Source organism: Pinus tabuliformis, chromosome 7 (assembly GCF_031772625.1).
Source record: "Pinus tabuliformis cultivar Carrire ecotype Pingquan chromosome 7, CPIR1, whole genome shotgun sequence".
NCBI lineage: Eukaryota > Viridiplantae > Streptophyta > Pinopsida > Pinales > Pinaceae > Pinus > Pinus tabuliformis.
Genome location: NC_142293.1, coordinates 1,613,885,925 through 1,613,905,894, shown reverse-complemented (window position 1 = coordinate 1,613,905,894; position 19,970 = coordinate 1,613,885,925). Strand labels below are relative to the sequence as shown.

General features: G+C 40.1%; 1 protein-coding gene across 1 annotated transcript in view; it reads right to left on the bottom strand.

The window, feature by feature from the left end:
• Nucleotides 1-19,970, bottom strand: part of LOC149254378 (aldehyde dehydrogenase family 7 member B4-like) — a 245,935-nt gene that overhangs the window by 132,779 nt on the left and 93,186 nt on the right. The window contains exon 8 of the mRNA XM_089454764.1: nt 9,852-9,897. Coding sequence (XP_089310890.1) covers nt 9,852-9,897 — 46 coding nt within the window. The remainder of the gene's footprint in view (nt 1-9,851; nt 9,898-19,970) is intronic.

Genomic DNA, 19,970 nt, shown 5'->3' with positions numbered 1-19,970 from the left:
CTCCTCAGCTCTTGCTCCTTGCTCCTTTGCTCTCAAACTCAACCTCAATCTCATTAGAATGATTTTGTTTTGGCCCATTGGGCTTATAAATCCAAAAAAAATTGTTTAATTTTTTGTTTTTTTCGGGTCCGCGGATTTTTTTTCCGCCGAATCGCTCCCGAAAATTTAAAATTCGCTCCCGGAGCGTTTTTTAATGCCCTGGAGCGATCGCTCCCCGATCGCTCCCGGGCATTAAAAAGCGCTCCGGGAGCGCGGGAGCGATCGCTCCCTGAAGCGCTCCCTCACAGACCAGGGAGCGCAAATTTTTTTACGGGAGCGATTTGGGGAGCGCGCTCCCGAGCCGCTCCCGCCCGGAGCGCGCTTCGGGAGCGGGTTCGTAGGGGGGGGGGCCGCTCCCCCGCATCACTGCTATATACTATAATATGAGAAGTATACGTTTCAGTTCTTTTAACCTGAAATAGTTGCAATTAGATTAATAAAGCGCAGAAAATCTTCATCATTTTTTGCATTAATGAATGGCATTACATAAATGCATTCATACACTGAATATAGCTCTGTGCTATTCTTTACAATATAAACTGTTCAGTGAGAATGTATTTCAACTCAATCATCTACACAACATTCAAGCCAGTTCATTATCTACCCTCTAACAATGGTGTTGCTTGCCCTTGCAATGTAATTTCACCATGGATCAACAAAATCCAATTAAATGGTTCAGAATTTGTTCAGGAAAAAGTAAAACAGTTCATAGTATATATATTTTAATTTTTGAAAAATTGAATCATTACATTAACATATAAATTCTGTGGTTTTTTTTAGGCTTGTGGCTACATTAAAGTATAAATTATGGCTGCTGGCAGCATATATTTCACTGCTGTCCCACCAAACACACAAGGCAGCCCAATAAAATAAAGTTTAAAATGTTGAGTCTTTGAGAATGCAGAATACTTTAGGATTTTTGAGTGTACTCCTGAGTTTGTAGGAACTTCGCTAGTGTATCTCAGTCAGCTATGTGTGACAAAATCTGTCCCATATCATGATTCATGTTAATATGTAAACAATGAACAGTTTTTTGGTGATAAATTTTGAAATTTCAATGTCAATGTTGAATGTTCAATGGTGTGCATGTTTAAATGATTATCATTAAAGTTTTCTTGTTTAAAGTTGAAACAATATACAAATTCAAATTTCATATATATTATTAATTATAAATTTATAATTTATATATTTATAATATATAAATTTATAATTTATAAAATATAATTATTAAAATTTAATATTATTATATTACCCGACGAACCCACGCACCCTGTTTCCAAAAATGTCGTCCCCGTCCCCGTCCCCGAACCCACGTTTCCTGGCAACATAGAAAATTTATATTTTCACTTGGAATATCCTTAGCAAGTAGCTATACTTGGGCACTGGTCTTACTTGCTATATTTGTGGATACATGTGCTCACTGAGCTTATAATTGTAATTGATGCTATATATTTGAGGTGTATATTGATCACCATGTATTAACTCCTAAGAAACTAACTTGCTAGCATTGAGCTAGCTAAACCTTACACATCTTTAGGGTCTACCACCTTGACTTTGCAAGGAGTAAACCTAGACGCAAGAATTGAGAATTGAGTGACAGCCTCACCTCAAAACTTGCCCCCAAGTCCACACCAAGTGGAGTTAAGGACTTTCTCCACGACAATCTCAGGTGTGGATTAAGGCAGCAATACTATGATATCCTAAATGGGCAAGAAGCAGAAATCTATCACATTCAAAACTGCAGAAGCCAAGTATATTGCAACTAGTTTGGCGAGTTGTGAAGCAGTGTGGCTTCAGAAGCTTCTCGCAAGATTGTTTGATCAGGTGCAGGAGACAACTTGTTGAGAAATCTAGGGCATAGCAATTAAGTGATTTCTCTTCTATTAGTAACCACTTATGAATGTTTTTTACTTCTTTAGATTAGGATCCTTTTTTACTTAGGTTATTAGTGTTCTTCTTCATCAAACATCTACCAATGCATAAACCATAAAGAGACAAGAGACACATAATATAGGCTATCAGCCAGGGCCAAAACCTCTCCCACTTGAGAGGAAAACCCAGACAAATTCTTCTTCTTATAGAGATTCCAATTGACGAATACCAAGACCAAGACCCTTGACCTATTTGCCACTCCAAGACCAAAACACAAGATCCTTAGTCAATGATGGTCAACTTGCTCCTTCTTCCTTCTTGGCTTCTTCTTCAAACTTGGCTTTCTTCTGCTTTAGACCTTTGGCCTTCTTGACTAGTCCTTCTTCCACTTCGGCTCCTTAAGAGAACTGCACTTCTCCTCAATTTCCACTGTTGTCACAGACTTTTCCTTGGCCTTTACAGCTGCAACAGACTTGCCTTCAGCCCTTATTGTTGCAACAAACTTCTCCTTCACTGCTGCAACAGACTTGCCTTCAGCCCTTATTGTTGCAACAAACTTCTCCTTCACTGCTGCAACAGACTTCTTGTATAGAGGTTTTCTGTCGTTAAAACAGTCCCAAAATACCCTTAAGAACTTCGCTATTCCCTTTTGTTACTTCGTTGGTCTTTAGGCTTCATCACTATAGTTCGCATTTTAGACTGTATGATGACCGAATCTCTGAAATTTTGCTTTGAAATGAATACGAACAACCCTATTTATAGTTGTTTCCCATCAAAATAAGTCGGCATGACATGATAGTGAGCTGACATGTCTATTTGAGAGATTTATATTATTCTTTTGAAGCCGACTTGAAGGAGGTGACTTTGTCTTGGTCTTGGAGGGATTCTAACTCATTTAAGGACTTATATCAATATATAACATGCCCAAGAAGGGTCCTTCATACATGAAAAAGACTCAAATTGACTTTTGTGACTAGATGACAAATCCTAAAGGCTCACAATGGGAGCCATCACTAAAATCAAATTCCTTGCTCATGAAACCCATGAGACCAGCATTACAATAATAATTTATTTTTCTTCTTTTCAACAATTATATAAAATCACAATTACACGTCATAATGAAGACCGAACCTAGTTACACTTTTCAACACTCCCTCTTAACTAGGGAGGTATTCATAATGGTACTTGGTCATTCTCAATCTGAAGAAGTTCTCATAAGAAAAGACGGATTGGTAACCCATCTGTTTAGCATCATATCTACCAGCGTTGTCACATAGCAAGGCCTTGACTAGCAACTCTATCTCTCCACGAGATCTAAGCACAATACTGGCGAGACCAATGATGCATAGACATGCTCATCATTATCTCTCTCGGAACATACCTCACCCTGGTTCTCAGGGTGTGTTCCACCAAGACTATTCTTATCTTGGATTCTCAGTCCTCAAAGAATATTGGTCCTCAACAATTACTCTTATCTTGGATACCCTAATACATCCTCAAAGAGCATCGAATGCCAGATGTTTACCCAATCCTCCATTTTTTCTTCCCAAGTGAAGACAAGAATGATATGTCTATCTCTCCCTCTTAATTAGGGAGGACATATCTATTCCAATAAAGGAATGTACCTAAGCCCCCTCTTGGCTTAGGAATTTCCAAGTTTCTTCCAAGTAAGAAACTTATTTCCAGGCTCCCTTTTAATTAGGGACCTACAACAGCTCCTCAGGTGGAGATGATGGGACAACCAGCTACTTGAAGAACTCCTCTTCACAATGTCATGAACTTCTTTTTGTTAACGAGGAGTCTTCATGTTAGGGACTTCTACACAGGACACCGACCATCCATCACTTTCATCCATGAGTCAACCATGTCATCATCGGAAAGTGATCCATCAATCTATATTTGGCCTTCCTTCATGCCATGCTGCTATCTTCATGCCATGTTTACTTAAGGATCTTTCATCCTACTACATGTGCATCTGTGGTGGAAGACATCCATAGATCTTCCCTTGGCAGCCCTACATAAACCTATCCAAATAAAAATAAAGGAATGAACATTAAAAATCAACATTACCTTTGTGATAGTCTTTCATCATGACATCTACTAGTTTGCATCAACATCCTACATACATATCGGCACATCTCCCAAAGATATATATTGCCAAGGGTCTCTTTCTTTTTCAGACTCCATCATCTTCATATCTTTCATGGAGATATCTAGTCAAATCTTCTTGGTCTTTCGAATGTTGATTGCCTTTACCATGGTTATATATTCCACGATCTCTTCCTTCCTTTCGTCACACATCTCATTCCCAAGAGCTTCTAATCAGAGTTCCTCAATTGTTGTCAACCACCTCATACTTCATATGAGGACATATTATGTTGATTTCATCTAGTGAATGTGTGACCCATGCATTCCTGCATTCCTTCGAGGGAGGAGATCCTTCCTTTTGATTATGCTCTCAAGATAGAGCATTCATTCATGTTACCTACAACCATATGACATGACTTTTTGATATTGAATATAAGCCTACATACCTCATTTTCCTTTGGGTCATCCAGACTTTCTGCGACAACTTCCTTGATTGAAAGAGCTTCAATCCCTTGATCTGCTTCACTTTTATGTCATCATACCATCATCCCATGAATTCCACAAATTCGGAATCTTGATGAAACACTTTCTTCCCCTCATGATCGGTGAACTTTTCAATGAAGATTCCATCAGCGAATCTTGAGGATCTAAAGTATCCCCATCAGCAGATGTTTCCATTTGACAAATGTATGATGAACCTTGTACTAGATGACCTTGCCACTTGTGTTTTCAATGAGAATCCCAAGAGCTATATACTTGACTTCCATAGATTCTAACTGTCTTTCATGCTTTTCTATGATGATGTCTTGAGCTCTTGCTTTCAATGCTTCCATGATGCCTTGATGCATCCCATTATTTTACTTCATGAATCATGATAGCCATATCTTAGAAGGCTTAGGAATTTGAAAAGAACTTATGTGAGGAAGACTATCTCAATAGTGGAGATCTATTACTTCCTCCTTCTTGGATTTCTTCTTTTCGGCTTCCTCCACTTCCTTGGTGATGTGGGCTTCTTCTCTTCCTCTTTTGTTATTTTCCTTCTTGAGCTTAGGACAATCTCTCCTATAGTGTCCATATTCTTGACACCCATAGCATCGTCTTTTAGACATGTTCTTCTTCTTTTTCTGAGGACCAAAATTTCCAAATTGTCCCTTTCTTTTTGTCATTGCAGCATAAGCTTGATTTTGCTCACCTGCTCCCATATCAGATTTGGCCTTTAATCTAGATTCTTCAATCTTGCACAGTGACCATAGATCCTAGAATGGATTAGCTTCTTTCTTCCCATAAATACTTTAAGTAAAGTTACCCCACTCTTTCGATAGTGCATTTAATACGACTGTAGTCATTTCTGTATCAGGCATGAGCATCTTCCTTTCTTGGTTTAGGTGATAGAACCTTTGACATGTTCCATAACCTCATTTTCAATGAGATTCAAATTTGTCATTTTCTTCCATGCAAGATAGTTTGAAGCCCCAACCAACTTGTTGTTTTCCTTGCAAAAATACATTTTGACAAACTAAGATGTGGACATAAATATACTTACTTGATAGGATGCTCCTTCTTGTTGCTTCCTTGTTGTTGATGATGATATAGAGGATAGAAAACTTCTCCTTGATGAAGGTGGTTTTCTTCAAGAATAATCCTTGATCCCACAGAGAGTGAGATGACACCGCCTTTTGATCTAGCTTCCTTTGGATGAATAGTCTTCAAAACACTTTAACTTGAGTAGATGTAGGGCTTTGTCCTTCTCCCTCTTGATGATGATCCCAATACTACTTTGTAGACTTCTTTGATCTAGGGTTATGATGCTTCCTTTCAAGATGATCTTTGCTTTGATGCCTTCCTTGAGATTTGATCCTTGAGTGTCCCTTGATGAGGTGCCCTTCATTGACTTAGTCACCTTAGCTTAATGCCATGTTGAGAAATCTAGGGCATAGAAATCAAGTGATTTCTCTTCTATTAGTAACTGCTTGTGAATGGTTTTACTTCTTTAGATTAAGATCTTCTTTTACTTAGGTTATTAGTGTTCTTCATCAAACAGCTACCAATGCATAAACCATAAAGAGACAAGAGACACAGAATATAGGCTATCAACCAAGGCCAAAACCTCTCCCACTTGAAAGGAAAACCCAAACAAATTCTTCTTCTTATAGACATTCCAATGGACGAATACCAAGACCAAGACACGAGATCCTTAGTCAATGATAGTCAACCTCCAGCTCCTTCTTCCTTCTTGGCTTCTTCTTCAACCTTGGCTTTCTTTTGCTTTAGACCTTTGGCCTTCTTGACTAGTCCTTCTTCCACTTCGGCTCCTTCGGAGAACTGCACTTCTCCTCAATTTCCACTGCTGCCACAGACTTTTCCTTGGCTTTTACTACTGCAACAGACTTACCTTCGGCCTTTACTGCTGCAACATAGTTCTTCTTCACTGCTGCAACAGACTTACCTTCAGCCTTTACTGCTGCAACAGACTTCTCCTTTACTGCTGCAACAGACTTCTTGTATAGAGGTTTTCTGCCCTTAAAACAGTCCCAAAATACCCTTAAACTTCGCTCTTCCTTTTTGTTACTTCGCTGGTCTTTAGGCTTCCTCGCTGTACTTCACATTTCAGATTGTGTGAGGACCGAATCTCTGAAATTCTGCTCTGAAATTAATATGAAAAACCCTATTTATAGTTGTTTCCCATCAAAATAAGCCGACATGTCTATTTGAGAGATTTATATTATTCTTTTGAAGCCGACTTGAAGGAGGTGACTTTGTCTTGGTCTTGGAGGGCTTTCTAACTTATTTAAGGACTTATATAAATATATAACATGCCCAAGAAGGGTCCTTCATACATGACATAGACTCAAATTGACTTTTATGACTAGATGACAAATCCTAAAAGCTCACAATGGGAGCCATCACTAAAATAAAATTCCTTGCTCATGAAACCCATGAGACAAGCATTACAATAATAATTTTATTTTTCTTCTTTTCATCAATTACATAAAATCACAATTACACATGTCATTATGAAGACCGAACCTAGTTACACTTTTCAACACAACTGTGATGACAAGTCGAAGCACATCGAGATCTTGGTACCACCACATTTGGGACATGGTACAAAGGGGAACAATTAGGCTCCAATGCATTTCTATGTACAAGAAAGTTGCTAACATTCTGACAAAGCCTTTGTCCTAGGATGAAGTTTGTATACTTTAGAGACAAGCTTGGAGTGGGTGAGAATGCTTCCCTTAGTTAAAGGGAGTGTTGATGTTATAGCCCAGGGTTTCACCATTTGTCAGGGGGTACCAGACATAATTCCAAGTGACGACTTGGTGAGTTGATGAAACAAGGACTAGTCTTGTGTCAAGGGGTACCTGCCTTATGTCAGGGGGTACCTAACCAGCCAATGGGTGGCTTGTGGGTGATTAGATCCTTTGCAAGGGAGATGTGACTAGTAGGTAACTAGATCCCTTTGCATGATGCTGATGCAAGATGTTTTCCACATGGTTCTGGAATAGAACATGAAGTGTATGGATTCATCAACATAGTTGAGCTTATTCAACCTTTTCTTGGGATGGAGAAATTTTTCAACAAGAGAACCACTGAAGAAGTCAAAGTGAATACCTTCCTAGCTAAAAAAAAGTGTTGAATTTTGGTAGTTTCAGTCGTTAATCTTCAACTACATTAGCCCACAAAATTAAAAGAAGTAAAAATTCAAATATGGATTCAATTCGACTTCAAAATAAAAGAGGGAAAATTTGAATTTTGAAATTTGAAATTACCTCCAAAAATACAAGTCAGCTCCATATTGCTCAAGTCGGCCCAGCTAAAGAGACATGCCTATTTGGCTCCTTCAACAACTATATATTGCCACTTGTTCTCACCCATTTGGAGCAATTTGGATCACTTACAATTATCATCCTCTGTTCACATGTGAGAAGGAAGGAAGAAGACTTCTGAGGCTAAGTTGAGCTTGTTGAGATCTCTTTGACCAGCATTGACCAAATTTTCTGAGGCAGGGTTTGACCAAGATTTCTGAGGCTTTCTAAGGCAGGTTGACAGAATTTCTGTGAAGCTTCAACAGGCTGAAATCTGTCCTGTCTCTGGCAGTTCAACTGCAGGTTGACTAAGTCTATTTCTGGGCAGTTTGACCAGGTTTGACAAGTGTTAGTTTGCTGGTCAGTTTGACCCTGCTTCATTAGGAAAAATCAGATTGTATCTCTTGTTGAATTGGACAATTTCTCCTAAGAAAAGGTTGTTGGGATTTCCCCTAGTTAGGGTTTTCCCAAGGTAAAAATTTGTCTCTTGTGTTTGACTGTCTCTTTATGATCCTACTGTCATTATTGCATTTATGGTTGAAATTTCTGAAGTATAATTGCTTAATGATAATCTGGAATGTGCTAAAGTAATAACAATATCATTGGAAGTAATTATCAGTTTCAGAAATTGTGCTTGTTTAAATTACACTTGAAAAATCAACAATTAATTCATTAGAGAGGCATTTTAAAATCTGTCATGACTGGAACGTTCCCCAAGAGTCCAAAATGATCTGCCATTGGCTTGGCCCCAAATTTAGTTCATAAAAAAAGGAAACTCCTTGATAATTTATGGTTGGTTTCAACTGATCAAACTTGCTGATATTACTGCATGCCTGATCTCAATGCTGATTATGGCTAACATATGCAAGCATCAAAAAGAAAATTTATAGATAAACATTTGTAAACCATTCTGCATGTAAAAGTTTTACAACGGAGCAATGGTGTCTAAGTAAAAGTTTGATTTTATGGTAACACTTGGCCATGTCTATGGATATCATGCTTCAGTACACAATCGTGTTATGCTTGTATTGCTTTTACCAGATAATTATAACATAATCCATTGCCAGAATACAGACTTCAACTTTAGATATTGTGGTGGAAAACTTTAGTAGGGTTCTATCGAGGAGATTAATGAAATTAGCTTTAAAGGATATCCCTCCTATTGTTTATAAAGACACCTTATGTTGGAACAGTTCCTACGAACAATGGTTACATAATGATAAGCAAGTGGATTGGACATTAGCTTACGAATGTCTAGATTGTATTATATGTTTATGGCATCCAAAAACCTTCCTTCAGTAGCAAGGTTTCTCAAGCGTTCAAGGATGGAAAGGAAACCTAAGCCTTGCAATCTTACTTGTTTGAGTTTAGGGTTGGAGTCCAGAATATCTAGGAAACTAAGGTACAACAAAGTCTTGGCTGATATATATGTGCATCATATAGTTCATGGACAAAATTTTCCAAATGCCAAAAAGGGATTTTGTTCCCTTATACATTACCCCTTAAAATAATAGCTTCACCATTGTGCCTAAACAGTTCTTAGGTGGTCATGAATACCAACATCTAACAACAATGTTGAACCAATTTCAAAAGGTAAACTTGTATAGTTCTTAAGTAGTATAAATTAGAGATTGCATTTTTTTTTGACGTAAAATGATCGAGTAACAATAAATGAGACAACAACACATGAGATGATTTCTTGTTTGACTTTATGTATGTCAATGAAGCAACAAGTTGTGTCGCATCTTACTTCTGCAAACCTATATTGAATGTGCTCAGTGTGAAAAAAATAATGGGTTTTCAACGTCAATCAACTAACAACTTCCTAAAGATTGGCCAAACTTGTAGCTACATAACCTTGTAAACAAAATTTACATTAGTCCATAAGGAAACATAAACCACCTTTTACTTTCAAGTTCAACAAATGCTCTTCATCCAATTTAAGTACATGTTTTGAAAATAGTAAATACTAGATGGAAAATCACAAAGAAATAGAATGAGATTGTAGCAACAGAAAACAAAAGGAAGTGGAAGAAAACTTACCAAACAACACAATTGCCACAAACCAAAGCGATGCATGCATTCCACCCTAACATAGAAACATGAAAAAAAATAGGCAGTTGAATTACATGAAGAATTAATGATGAAAAATAAGCAAAATCAAACATCTAGATATAATATACAGAGTTATTACATTATAGAATACTATGTGTCACATAAAATACATATAATGAGCTCTAAGGTTTAGCTCAAGTGGTCAGGAGCTAGACATGAGACCTCCTATTTCTCGCCCAAATTTGGGGAGGTCACGGGTTCAACTCTCTTGATCCTCTCGGGATTGGGCTCTATAATTAGGGCCAACAATTTACCCCATTTACCATCCACGGATCACATGGAAGTACTCAGAGGGTTTCCATGAGGGTTTTCTTGAAAAAAATTACATACAACAAATAAACAACCAACTAATACAACATATATTTTTTTTCCCATTTTAGGTGTAATTTTGAATATGGGAAAAGCATGTAGTGTAGCATATAACATTTAAATCAGTATATTTTTTTTTTAAATGAAAAGTGGAATTAACTTTTTTGCTTATACTAGTTTAGAATTGTCCAAATTCTTATGACAAAGGAGTTATTTACAAAATATATCAATCATATCAAAAATAAAAAGCTAAAACGTAGAACCTTCAACCAATTAGGCCTTAGATAGACAAACATAGTAAAAGACAAACAAAGATTTATATGGAGTGAAGAATAAAAATATAATCACTAAGAATGGTAAACGCTAGAGAACAACTCAAAATGTATTAATTCAATGGTAGTGTGATCAAGACCTTAACAAGCCTAACAAAAGATATGACCGACTCTTCCAAACCCATTTTAACTAGCCTATATTTTGTTTAAATCAAAATCTCAACAAAATTTCAGTGGAAAAAAGTATTCTAAAAATAATCTTAGCACAAAATGAACTCATGAAGGGCGCACTATACTATATTGCAAGAGAAAAAAGGAAGATGAAAAGGAAAGCAATTTCTTTCTATATTTTTTATAACACTAGTGGGCAACATCTAGCCTCTTAGAATTTAAAAGAAATCAAAACACATCCTATAGCGACTTACAGATTCCAATTCATAGTTTAAGGAAGTCAGATTCCATCATAAATCAACAAAAACGTTGCGGGATGAGTTGTTTGTAACTGTTACCCACTTTCATGCACGAGTATGTTTTTGAGCATTTTGCTCTCAGTAGCCAATTACATACATAGGTTCAAATTATATATGGGCATTACCTAGGGACATACTATAGACACACACACATTTCCTAGCATTACATGTTGATGTTTGTAGCTTAGGCAAGTACTTTTGAACAAGCCTAAGTGTCTAGGCATTCAAAAGTCGCCTAATACACCCATAGACCTTAGTAATTACTTTAATTATTAAAATAATTTCATTTATAAGGAGAAAGTGAGTTTATAATAATCTAATGCAAAGAATATTCGCATCAGTGAATTAGATGAATCTCAGCCATTGATCGAAACTTGAAAGTTAGGCGAGAACTAACCTCATTTGTCATCACTTTGGAGATTGGGGTTGTGGATTTGGTCATAACTCAAGCTTATAAAAGAAGGGTTAGCCCAAGGTGTGGAAAGACTTCCACTCAAATGTGCCAAGTCCAAGGAAGGCGCAAAGGGGGCAGCAAGGAGACCTAGATCAGCTAGATTGGGAGTAGATCTAGGGCTTGATCTGCTGGATCATATATAAGGTATTTTTGTATATGTAAATTCCTCTAAGGGCCATTTTCCCAGGTAGGGATCCTGAACAAGTTTTGCGATTAATTTAATGATGATTTTTTTATTGGGCAAAATTTGTGTGTGTCAAATGTGTGATTGAGATTGTTTCTCATTTTGCTTCCGTTGAATGCTTATGTTAAGAATCCAATTGTTCTTTTATTCAATATATCTGAGATAGTTTGGTAGGAATTAATTGCTAATTGATGGGTTCATGGAGATTTAACATGGTATCAGAGTAATAAATTATGAGAAAGTCAATATCATAATTATAGAAGCCAAGATTGTACAAGCATCGCAGAGGTCAGGTTCGGCTTGCAATCATACAAAGTGGAAATAAATAAATAAAATTGCAGACTGATCGCACAAGGGTTGAGATGGTAGGTTGTATGGACGCGGGATGCACACGCTAAAGACAATTTTTTGTGGCTAGAAGAGACCTATTGTGTAAGTCTAAAGACAAAAAACAAGGTACTTTTTTGGGTGGCCAACAAGCACGTCGTGGATAGGCCAACGTGGGGACCTAGCCATGGTGAGTCGAGGGGTGACCAGCTGCCAATCAAAGTCGGCGAAGAAAACTGACATAATCCATCGCGAGGTAGAACAAAGGAGTGGTACCATTGGGAAAAGCCAAGACATATCCACAGGACGTGGTATGCAAGGTCGTGGTGAAGACGTGTTGTCACCATGTGCACAGGGGGTGTTGGAGCTAAGCATGAGGAGATGAACTGTGTGGGGAGCAAGTAGATGCAGTTGTCGAAGAGCAGTCTCATGCGGTGAGTCTATTGTAGGGAGTCGATGCCGAGAGTAGACCAACCTTCAAGAACAACAAGTACCGGGGGTCAAGACTTGAGTCGCTGCGTAAGATCAGCCGACAGCCTAGCTGCCAAACTATTCAAGCTGCCAAGGATCGCTGACCGTAGCCTCAAAGCAAAGATCCAACATTTGTTAAAGTGCAAGGTGAGTAGCCAAAGCAGCCACCAGCTAACATGTCGCATGGGACAGAGGCACAAGCCAATACTAACTAACTGAGCTAGTAACATTGGCAAGGTCAATTAGCAAAGGCTGAATATAGCATACGAGTTTACCAAATTTTTAGAAGGGATTGGCAGAGGTCACCTTTCAAAGGGAGACCGTACCAGTTGAGGATTTGGCAAATTAATTTTGTGGGTACCTAAAGGACCAAGAAAATATTTTTAATTAAGTTTATGATTTGGAGATGGCCACAACTAGTTTGAGGTTTGAGGACGGGTTGGCAGTTGTCTATAACTTCATTCCTTGGAATGCAAGGGTTTCACTAATTCTCATGCAGAATGGCATATGGTAGTTTGCTAACACTAACACCAAACTCACCCAGCCTACAAATGTTGCAGATCTAGCCATCCACGATCAAAAGGATGTGAAAGCCAAAAGGATTATCTTGGATGTAGTGAAGGATCATGTGATTCCTCACCTATCCAAGAAGAATAGAGCAAGGGAGATGTGGGAAGCTCTAACGAAGTTATACCAGAGTGATAATACCAACTAGAGGATGGGGTTGAGAGAAAATCTCATGAACACCAAGATGATCGAATTAGATATAGTTGAATCTTATCTCACTAGGATCTCACAAGTTCATAATGAGTTGTTGCAGTTGGGTAGGTCGTGTCAGATCAAGAGATGGTAAGGATGACCCTAAATGGCTTCACCAAGCCATTGGCTCCATTCATCAAGGGCATCATGGCACGAGAGAAACTTCTTGATTGGGAAAGACTGTGGGATGATTTCTTCCAAGAGGAGATTTGGGAGGAATCTCTATCAAGAGGCCAGCACAAAGCAATGATGAGAATCTTGCTCTTGTCAGTGAGGCAATGAAGAGAAAAAGAAAAGGTTCGAGCAGCAAGAGTGAGGCGTAAGCCTTGCAGCAGATGAAGAAGAAGGACAAAGGCCATGTGTTTTGCAAGTCACAAGATAGGACACTACATCACAGTGTTCAGAGAGGAAGAAGGGCAGGGGATGTAACGAGTTGTATCTGCGTCAGCAAAAGCTCAAGTGGAAGAGTTTGTCAATAAGTTTGAGATGGAATTCACACTTATTCCTACCTTTCTTGAAGCACCATCCCAACGGGTGCATGGCTATTGGATAATGGAGCCACACATCATATGACAGAAGCATAAGAGTTTTTTGACAACCTGGCAAATTGGGACTCAGATATGCATCTGGAGTTTGGTGTTGATACCAAACATGCAATGGAGTGTTGGATTTTTGTAGTTAAGGTCGGTCTTCATAATTTGTCTTAGCCCTCCAAATAAAAAGAAATGACAAATATGAATTATATTTCAAAAGAACAAAAAAATTGAATTTTTAATTGTGAATTTTACCTCCAAATGTAAAGTTGGCCCCAATCTGTTCATGTCAGTTCAGCCCAACAGTCACAACACTTGGGCACATTCTACCACTATAAAAGGGCCATTCGTCCTCTTCATTTGGGAGACATGGGAGACATATGAGTGTTGATTTGGGTAGCATCAGATGTGCTCTAGCCATGAAAATTGGTGGAGAGGCTAAAGCACATGAAATCTCCAAGACCCAGAAATGGTTTGGACAAATTGTACATGGCTTGGGAGATATTAAAATAATTAATATTTTTAATGGAGTTCCTAAGTCTAAACTTAGGAAAAATAAAATATTAATGGGGGTTAGAAGGTTGCAAAAGTCATGGATCAAGCCAAATCTAATCCTAGCCGTTGATTAGAGATTTAATCTCAGTCGTTGAAGGACCAACAAGAAAAGTATAAGAAGAGGCTTGAAGGTCAGTTGGAGAATACACCAAAGTGATCAGTCATTCATTTTGCGAGAGCGGGGTTGCTAAGCAAAATTGAATCAGTGATCAGCAACGAGGGGCAGTGAGTATGACGCAAAGAGGCAGGGACAATACTGGGAGACCAGCACAGAAGCAAAGACAGCGAGAGCAGCAATTAGTCCAAGCTACGCAGAGCCCAGTAGAGGCAGCACTGAGCCCAGAAAGACTGTGTCATCCACGCTGAGGGCAGAGGGAGTGACGCAGAGGCTCCCAAAGGCTGCGCAGTGCCTCAGAGGGCTAACGCAGAGGGTCCTGGGGCTGACGCAGGTCAGCAGGAGGTTGATGCAGGTCAACAAGAGGCTGACGCAGAGGCCAGAAGGACCAGTGTTGAGCTTCAGTTGTGCCGAAGAGGGTTTCGTGGGACAGGTTTTCTGAATACCTGTTTCCAAATATAGAGGTATTGATGCCGTGTATTTTTCTTTGTCAGATGAGTTGGTTAGGCACCCAGTTGTACTCAGATAGACTGCATAATAATATAACCCTCTGAATAGTTGCACTGGTTTTCCCGCATTGGGTTTTCCCGGGGTCATTGGTCCAAAATAATGGTGTCACTTGTGTGCTTGTTTTCTTTCAGTTGATGATCTGTAGATGTTGTGACTTTATTGTGTTTATTTCAGTATTTAATGTATTAAATAATTTGTTCAATTTTAAACAAGTAGAAGAAATAAACCAGCAGAATACAGATTAATTTTCTAATGAATAGACTGAGAAAATTCAACATGGTATCGTAGCATGGTTGCAAATCACAGGGTAACTGAAGGCATCAGCTGCAGAGTAGCAGATTCAGCTGTCTCGAGTGACAAAGTTGATCCTTGCCGAAAGCAACAAAGGAAGGAGTGACACAGAGGGACTGCGTCATCAATTTGGGCCAGGGAGAGGCAGCGCAGAGTGTTAATTGTAGGTATGTTCTATGCTTAAAGCAATTTATTTCAATTTTCACAGTTAGCTCAATATATTTTCCAGATTAGCAATCATATCAGCATTAAAGTAAATTGCAGATAGAACATAAACATAGATCGCAGAATACATGCCAAGACAAGAGGACACAAGATGTGGCGCGAGCCAGGCACAAACCCCAATGTGGGGAAACCCTTGATCAATTCTTCTTATATGTTCTTCAATAGTTCAGTAGAGAGAGAGAGATAGTACATTTACAACAAAAGTCAACACTTTGACTTATCTAAATAAGAGCATAGATCATCTCTAAGAAGATGATACATGAGATGGCTGAACTCAGTTGAAGACATGTTGCTTCAACTGATTCTCCAAGGTGACTCCTTCACCTATCATTGTGTTGCATCTCGTCATCATGCTGCACCTCACCGTGTTGCACCATGTTGCACCCATCATCACTATGTTGGACCTCATAACCATGCTGCACACATCATACTGTTGCACCTTATGCTGCCATTGTTGTCCCATGTGCCATTGTTGCACCATGCTACCACAGTTGTTCCATGTGCCATTGCTGCTGTCCCACTGTTAGTGACATTGCCATTCCATGTTTGGCATACTGCTGTCCCATTTGCTATGCTCCAACAAACATCATAGCCTTGTTGTCCCATTAGCTTGCTGCACCAAGCACCATTGCCTAGCTGTCCCATTTACCATGTTGTACTAAGCACACTTGCCTAGCTGTCCTATTTGGCATGTTGTACCTTGTTGCTGTCCTAATGAGTTTGCAGCACCATGCTTGCTGCTATCCCATTGCATCATGCCATCATACTATTAGCACTGTTGTCCCATTGTTAGTGACATTGTTGCTCCTATGTGGCAGTATCCAACACCTAAGAAACCCCTCCACATGGCTGCTAACAGATTCTCCAAGTGTCTAATAAATCACTGTAGATGCTGCCACTGGTTAGGGCATCTAACCACCAAGTCTGCCCCTCCACATTGGTTACTATAGGCTGCAAGCACATCCCATCCAAACTGATCCAAAATCATGGACCCAACACAAGTCATTAATGGAGTACATACATACCTCTGTATTGTTGTTCATGGACAGAGTTCGGTCACTGGTTAGGGCATCCTCCGGTAACCTACAGCAACCCAACGATCATGCCATAACTCACCTTGAATTATGCGGCCTCCCTTTCTTTACAAGGTAAGTGACCTCGCTGTTTGAGGAGACACCTACAGCTCCATGTATAGGGTCGTTTTGACCATCAAAACAATACTTACAGGCCTGCAGTTTAATCATCCCTTCACATAGACCTTGTTGCCTCTTCAAACAGTCACAAGGGTGACCTTAACGTCCCCTCTCCTTTGCTGAAGTAGACCTTGTATTGCAGTCTTCTAGACCAATTCTCGGCCCTCCTAACAGCAACTTGGTCCTCCAAAAGACCCATGACTTTGTTGCGGCTAGGATCTATTTGGACAGCGTATATCCTTTTCTTGACTGCAGCTAGGTTACCCTTGAGACAACGCGGAGGATAGGGCATCTTTTCATGATTGCATCCTCTAGGTTAGGACAGCGTTAGGCATCCTCCTTAGGATTGTGTATATCATCTAGAACTGCGTCTAGGGCTTGTAGAGGGCAGTGTGTAGGCCTCCTTCCCTCCTGCATCTTAAGGCTACTTCCTCCTAGATTTCTCTCACACTAAAACCCAGAACAAGTGGAGAGAAATCAAGAGTGAAGTGTGTGTGAAATGACTCTCAAGTCATCTCCTTTTATAGTAAAACGTTGAGCACATGTGGGGTTTATTTGGTTGTTGGCCGACCTTGACGAATTGTCTTATAACACAAATAAATTCATAACTCCATGAATACTTATCGGAATCGGATGATCTTTAGATCAATCCTACACCTCTTGATGAGAGGGATCCAAGAAAAATATCAGCTGCCATAAATAAGATGGCCCACATGGAGTTTGGCCCTAGTTTCCAATTTTAACACAGAGTCTGAGGAGGGCAGACACAGGCTCACGCAGAGGCCAGGTGGGCAGACGCAGTTGGCTGAGGGAGCTGTTTTGCTGGTGCCGGGATTGCACAAAGCCAAGAGGCTCAATCCTTCAGTTGTTGGGGCATAGAAGGTTGTGGGTAATTTGCAAAACAAAGCTGGTGGGGTATTGTGGTCAGAATAGTACCTAACAGGGCAAGACCAAGGTGGAGGGAGTTGCTGCCGAGGCAGATTTCTAGCTAAGGAATCTAGATCAATGTTGCAGTTGCATAGACGATCGTAGTGGGGCACCTTGACGTTGGCAAAAGGATTTCCAGGAGGGAAATCAGGACTCAGAGGGAGTCCAGAAGAGAACTTCCAGACGGGAAGTAGAGAGACTCAGCAAGAGTCGAACAAAGGACTTCCAGGAGGGAAGTAGAGAGACTCAGAGAGTCAGATAAGAGCAGCGAGATGGTCGTGAATGGCTTGAGAGATCAGGACAGGCTGGACGGAGTGTCCAACTTTGTGGTCTAGAAGGCCAGGATCTTGTCCATTCTAGACAGACATCGCATCAAGGGCTTCGCCTTGAGAACGATGGCTATCCCAGTTGACCCAGTAGCAAATGATAGGTACGAGGAGGCAATGGCTAAGGCAAAGTGCATCATCCTTGATGGGGTCAAGGATCATGTGGTACCACATATTGCCGAGAAGGAAACGACAAAGGAGATGTGGGACACTTTGAAGACATTATACTAGCATACTTCTGTGCAAAGGAAGATGCTCCTACAAAATTAGCTAAGGGCATACCAGATGCAGAAGGGAGAGCAAATAGATGTCTTCCTCAATCGGTTAAAGTAGATCCATGACCAGCTAACTTCCATAGGGGCCACGCCGGATGATGAATTGATGGTGAGGACCGCACTTAACGCAATCTCCGAGGATTGGGAGGTAATTGTCATTTTGCGAACCAGTGTCCGAGGAAGAAGAGTAAGGGAGAGGCTTCTGACTCGAAGGCAGCGCCAGCGAAGGCGGAGAAAGAAGTCGAGGAGGATGATGATTGTGCCATGAGTGCTCATGTACCACTTGAGAAGAAGTGGGGAGACATCGAGTTGTAGTCAGGAGGACTACAGGCGATGAGGGGCAGGATCCTTGAGGTACCCAACCTCTTGGATTATACCTTGCTACGGGAGCCCCCAAGAGGAGTAGCAAGACTAGCGGGTGTAGGTAGAAATAGATGCGGATGAAGCAGCAGAGAGTGCTACAGTGCAGGAGTCCCGAGGCAACGCAAAGCTAGCAAGCTACAACAGTGCGAGAGGCACAGGAGTGTTGCACCAGTGCAGGATGGCACAAAGAGGTGTGCAACGGTGCGAGATGCAAGGAGTTGTTGCATCAGCGCAGAGGTCAGTAGAGGGAGCACTTGTTAGCGGCAAAGGGAGCTTCAGCATCGAGAGTGTTTCTAGCCTGACAGGGATGTCAGATGTTGGGTGGATCAGTGACTTACTTCTCAATAACTGAGTTGCAATGCAGTAGCACGATGCAGCATGATGAGAGGGGAATGCATTGCACATGCAGTGTTGGGAGGATGGACCAGCAGCAACAAGGATGCAGAGGGAGTTGTCGTACAGATGCAGCAGTGGCAGTGGCAGGGCCATGGGCAACAGTACTGGATGTAGCAGTGCAAAGGATGTTGGGCAGGGAAGCCTAGCATCAGCACAGGTACCGGTGCCGAATAATCAGTGTGATACTCAGTGTGGAGTATTACTAGAGCATTGTCCTCGCCTATTGCACAGGGTTCGCTGAATTTGAAGGTTCAGGTTCGAAATTCGGCGAACCTAAAAAAAAATTGAAATTCGTTCAGGTTTGCCGAACCTAAAATTCGAACCTGAACAACGAACATGAACGAATTCGAAACTAATCTGAACCCGAACCTGAAAGCAAATCTGAACGAACATTGATGCGAATTTGAATGAATTTTTTTTGAGGTTCGACGGTTTTTTTGACAGCTTTTGGAAATTCCAGTAGCTGTAGCAAAATGAATATTTTAAAACAGAAATAAGGGATAGACCTTGTTCCCTGCAAAGGCCAAGCGCTATGAGACGCTCAAATCCATAAGCGAAACCATTGTCCAACACCTCCTGTATATTTAAAATCGGGTACTCTGGGTCGACTCGCCTGTAGATGGGGTTCAAGCCAAACTGAAAGACCTACGACCTAGTGACCCGCATTTTTAAAAAACACGAGCTCTGCACTCACCGTTGTTTCTATTCATCCACCCCATAGCCCTGGTTTGCTTATTTTTTACGAGGGGCTTTCAACATCGCTATCACTCTTCATTCAGGTTTTCGCCTGCCGAATTGGAGCTAGAAAATAAAAATAGGAGATAGGAGATGGTTGGGATGTCCAGTTAATAAAAAGTTGTAAGCCGTCCTCTCATTATTTTTTCATGGTTAAAGGACCTAATATATTAAAAATTTGCTTATATTTTTGCACAAATATTTATGATACATTATAAAAAATATTGAAAATGGCATTTTTATATAAATTTTTATGATTATATTTCTAACCGTATAGAAATTTATGAAGAACTTATTTATTATCTTACACTTTAATGGCTAAGACGTTATTCATTAAATGATGGTCATCTCATATCT